Here is a 5406-nt window from a genome sequence, read left to right on the forward strand (position 1 = left end):
CTGGACCGCACCGGTTTTTTTATATGTAGTAGTAGTATGTATATTTTATAGAGGTTTTGAGCTTTTCTTTATATGTTACGCTTAATGTAGTCGAATAAAACTATCATCTCAGAATGGGTTTGAATCGAAAGATTGGAATCCCAACCGGGAATCGATCTTTTTATTCTCTAGTTTAGATTACCGGTTGAAATAGGTAATTTACCGGTTCAATATCTCGTTTCAAAACCAATTTCAAATTACCGGTTTAGTAAACTGGTTTCAATCAGCTAATCCGAACTCAAGCATTACACTTTAAACGTACATTGACAACTCAAACGGCGCTTGTCACTTTGAATGCCGAAATTCGTCAGTCTTCTTGTTTCAGCTATACGGGGAAGTAGTGCGCGGTTTGTTCTTGTGACAAACTATTTTACCGTCGTCTTCAGCGGTTCTTGTGTCTTTGTTTATAACGCCCGTGTGATCGGCTCGCACGTTTAGTTAAAAGTGCATTAAAACGAAACAATTGACTGGCTTTGTGAGACGTAGAACGGTGAAGCGTACAACTCCTTCGTGCTAGCGAAAAAGAAGAAAAAAAGCAGAATGCAGTCTCATAGCAAAAAGCGTGTCTGCTATTATTACGATAGTGAGTAAAATCGTCCAACTGGTAACATCTGGATTCTGTAAATAGTGCCCAACAAACCACAAACGATCGCAATTTTCTCCGCATGAGAAAGGAATCATTTTTAAAATTTACAACCATAGTCACCTAGCATTCACTTGGCTCCAGCAACCGTACAATAAACAGCCGCCATTCACAACTACACACACCACTTCATTTTCTAGAACCGATCTCTTCGGCACGCTAGTGGACTCTTTCTCTCTTTAGCGTGGAATAGCATTCTACGGTCGCTTGATCAAAGTTAATGCTAGAAGACAGTGACCGTAAATTTTCGAAACTGAAAACGCGCATTCTATTTCAATCCTCGATGTTTGTGTTTTGCTTGCTTTGCCGATTGGTGAAGCGCAAATTTTCTTTCATTAACCGTTGATTATGGGTTTTTCTTGTTTCCAATAGGCGACATCGGAAACTACTACTATGGCCAAGGACATCCGATGAAGCCGCACCGCATACGCATGACGCACAACCTCCTGCTGAACTACGGTCTTTACCGCAAGATGGAAATCTATGTAAGGATCCGCGATGCTTGGAAACTTTGCTTCGCAATTTTGTTATTTGAATTGTCATTTCAATTTGTCTCAACCAGCGTCCACACAAGGCTACTGCGGAGGAAATGACAAAGTTCCACTCGGACGACTATATCCGGTTCCTTCGATCGATCCGCCCCGACAACATGTCGGAGTACAATAAACACATGCAGCGATGTAAGTGTCCTTTGTTCAGCATCAAATCTTCTCCGCGGGTTGCATGATTGACCGAGCTTCCTTTTCTCTTTAGTCAACGTGGGCGAGGATTGTCCCGTGTTCGATGGTCTGTACGAGTTCTGCCAGCTGTCGGCCGGAGGGTCAGTAGCGGCTGCGGTAAAGTTGAACAAGCAAGCGTCGGAAATCTGCATCAACTGGGGTGGCGGATTGCATCATGCGAAAAAGTCGGAAGCTTCCGGCTTTTGCTACGTGAACGATATCGTGCTTGGGATCCTGGAGCTGCTGAAGTATCACCAGCGCGTCCTGTACATCGATATCGATGTGCACCACGGGGATGGCGTAGAGGAAGCGTTCTATACCACCGACCGCGTCATGACGGTCAGCTTCCACAAGTATGGAGAGTATTTTCCGGGCACGGGCGATCTTCGGGACATTGGCGCCGGGCGGGGCAAGTACTACGCGGTGAACATTCCACTGCGGGACGGCATGGATGACGAGTCGTACGATTCGATTTTCGTGCCGATCATCTCGAAGGTGATGGAAACGTTCCAACCGTCGGCGGTGGTGTTGCAGTGCGGTGCCGATTCATTGACCGGCGATCGGCTCGGTTGCTTCAATTTGACCGTCAAGGGTCACGGCAAATGCGTTGAGTTTGTGAAGAAATACAATCTCCCGTTCCTGATGGTCGGAGGCGGTGGGTACACGATTCGTAACGTGTCCCGCTGCTGGACGTACGAGACGTCGGTGGCACTGGGGGTCGAGATTGCAAACGAGCTGCCGTACAATGACTACTTCGAGTACTTTGGACCGGACTTCAAGCTGCACATCAGCCCGAGCAACATGTCCAACCAGAACACGACCGAGTATCTCGAAAAGATCAAGAACCGGTTGTTCGAGAACCTTCGGATGCTGCCTCATGCACCGGGCGTACAGGTGCAGCCGATCCCGGAGGACGCCATCAACGACGAATCGGAGGATGAGGATAAGGTGGACAAGGACGAGCGGCTACCGCAGCAGGACAAGGACAAGCGGATCGTGCCCGACAATGAGTTTTCCGACTCGGAGGATGAGGGTGAAGGTGGCCGCCGGGACAATCGTTCGTTCAAGGGACAGGGACAGTCGCGCAAGCGGCCACGAATCGAGAAGGAAGTCAAGGTGGAAGATGTGAAGGAAGAGAAGGAAGCGAAAAGTAAGTCCACCATTTGACCACCGGTACCGACAGTGAATCATTTACTGACTCTCTCTCTCTCTTGGGCTCGCTTTTAGTGGACACCAGTGGCGACAAGGAAGAAACCAAAGTGACTGAAGAGCCGGTCAAGAAGGAAACGACGGCTGTTGCCTGATCGTCACTTTCGTCGTTCCGAAAGCAACCTTCCTCGTAACTAAGCCCACGAAAGAGCTTAGGGGGTAATCTCGAGTATTTTACGGAACAAGGGGGCGTTCGGGGTCGGGACGTTCGTAAACCATCATACAAATCTCGTGCAAACGGACGTCGATGTTATAAAGTGAAGGATAAACAAATTTATCTTGAGAGTTCCTGATGGACTGGGTCTGATGGCGAGCCAGCCAGCGCCCGAACCGGTCACATGATGCGGTGATTTTTACTATTTTCTTTCCAACAGAATACATTATTTAAAAAGAAAACAAAACATTGTCCCTTCGCCAATAATACGCGGAGTCGCGACTGAGCATATATACAAAAGACTAGCCATTTGGCCAAGGGCGAACATGATATCAGACATGTCCGGTATCACATAACAGCAACAACAGTAGAGCCAATTACAAAGCGTTTTTTAAGATTTAAGAAGTGGTGCCGAATGTGTATGTACGTATGTGTATGATCTCAGGAATGATGAAAAGTAAACACACTTCCTCCCAAACTAACAAAACTACAACAAATACCGAAACTTTCAGATGAAACCGATAAACTTAATACAAAACGTACCAATTGTAATGTAGGAGCGGAAAGCATAAAGCCGAACTAATGTTCAATAATTGATAAAGAAGTTTTATCTCATATTCCCCATGATCACCAAATTTTATTTCGTAGCTCACTTTTGTTTCAACAGACGTTTTCAATCCATTTGGTGTACCGCATTATGTACGTTTGCAGACATGTTAATTAGGCCTTAAGTAATTAATTGGACAGGACAGAAGTCATCTGGTATTGGATTGAAAACTGTGGTAGAACGGAGTAGCGACGAAGAAAAACAGAAACAAACTAAAAAATGGACAGAGTCACGATAAAATTATTAGAAGCGCACGTATCAGACACCTTTTGCGACAAACACATACACTTGCATACGCGGTCATTGAGGACCGAATTAAGATGTATCACTCCTTACACGAAATCGTATCGGATGCGGCGAGGCGTTTAGGAATAGAAAGCGGTAGGGTAAAGCTAATCAATTTAAACCGTGGACAGGTGAGGAGCTTTGCGAAGAGGCAGAGCTTATCGTTTCTGATGCAATTAAGTAAAAGTATTACCAGGTAAATACATGTGAGTTGCAGATTTTCAAACGAATACATTTCTGTAGCCTGTGCTTTATTTTAGGCTTCCCACTTTCTGCTCGCGTATCATCATGCTGGTAGGGTCGTATCATCATGCTGGTGGATTTTAAACTTCTCGCTTGAAACGTGTCCTAGTTCCCAAAGTTATACCCAAAGTATTAATGTTCGACCAACGAAGAGCCCTCCCCCTCTCCCCCACCATAGCCAGCCATACTAATCACTTGTCGCAACTTTTATACCACCAACCGCGCAAGTTGACCGTCCGTATCTTTGGTGGAGAAACGCTGACCCTTGCTTGCGGAAAAGGAAACCCAAGCAGTTGTTGTGATATTCCTGTAAAAATCTTGATATGAATAGCGAATGCTTCGTTTGCGGAGTACGTTTATTTCAAGTCGAATTCAAATGGACACACTATACGGCAGGATGATCACCAACATTTCAATTTATTTTTAAACCATCCACCCACCAATTAGATGACCTCCACATATTTGGCCTAGACAACTTTGATTATCCTGCTGAAGAAAACATTTAGACTGCGGGCTTGTAATTCGACTTGAATGTCGTAACTTACGCGAAAACAATCTCTCTGTGTTCGGATGAGCTTTCGGAATGTTAGGGTGAATAACAACGTGGTGATTTGTTGGTCTCCATTTCTTGTATCTTTTCTCAGCGCCCACTTCTCCGCTGTCATGGCGACACACGCTAATCTAACGACATGACCGAGTTGAGGCTAGTTATGCTATCACCTTGACTAGAAGCGATCGAACCGCGCTTGTTCGGATCGTACCGTGGCCCCCCGATGTAGCTGATCGGGTTGGCGTACTGACGCCGGTCCGGTCCCAGGTAGACCGGTGGCAACCGGCGATGTTTGCTCCGGAATGGAACCTGCGGGCCGCTCGTTCGTTCGTTCTTCTTCAGTTCGCCGGTTGTTTCTGCTGCTGGTTGTTGGCCACCTGCAAGATCGAGCTGACATTCATGAGACGGACCTGACCTTGCGGTACGGTCCGGGCCGGTGGAGTCTGTAACATCACCACGGCCAGCGGCCGGCTCTTCGCAAGCAGCTTGTGGCGAAGCAAGCGCTACTACTCTATCCTTACGGGGCGGCGTTCGCGGAGCGTTGATGGAGCTTGCAACGAAAGCCTCTGGCGGAACATACACGGCGGATGCAACCGGTACCCTCCGGGACTCTATCAATCCATCCTAGACGAAGGTGCGAGGGTAGATGACCGGATGAGTAAATGGCGTGGCGGTTGTGTTTGCAGGTGAGAAGGACTGATGGCGTACATGGGGGGGACAGAGGCGATCGTATGGATCCAAATGCCTTAGCAGCGCAGAATGGCCAATGAAGTGGTGCGTTGGTGCAGAAAGAACGGATTGATATCTCTACAGGTCTGCCATAGTGGACCGTTACGTTCTGTTCTTCTCGGTAGAATATTTACCGCCAAACTCACCCAAGATCTTTCGCGATGAATACAGTATGGAAGCAGGCATACAAGAACACGAACAACAACCCTTACGCCAAACATGAGGGGT

At 47.0% G+C, this 5406-nt stretch overlaps 1 protein-coding gene across 1 annotated transcript; it reads left to right on the plus strand.

Moving 5' to 3' along the window:
• Positions 1-369: 369 nt before the first annotated feature.
• Positions 370-3886, plus strand: LOC131262446 (histone deacetylase HDAC1). The gene is made up of 5 exons (XM_058264449.1): positions 370-622; positions 1055-1167; positions 1245-1362; positions 1436-2551; positions 2629-3886. Exons 1-5 carry the CDS (start codon positions 580-582, stop codon positions 2703-2705), a joined length of 1467 nt encoding a protein of 488 aa, XP_058120432.1. The 5' UTR covers positions 370-579; the 3' UTR covers positions 2706-3886.
• The last annotated feature ends 1520 nt before the right edge of the window (positions 3887-5406 follow it).

Source organism: Anopheles coustani, chromosome 2 (genome assembly GCF_943734705.1).
Source record: "Anopheles coustani chromosome 2, idAnoCousDA_361_x.2, whole genome shotgun sequence".
Taxonomy (NCBI): Eukaryota; Metazoa; Arthropoda; class Insecta; order Diptera; family Culicidae; genus Anopheles; species Anopheles coustani.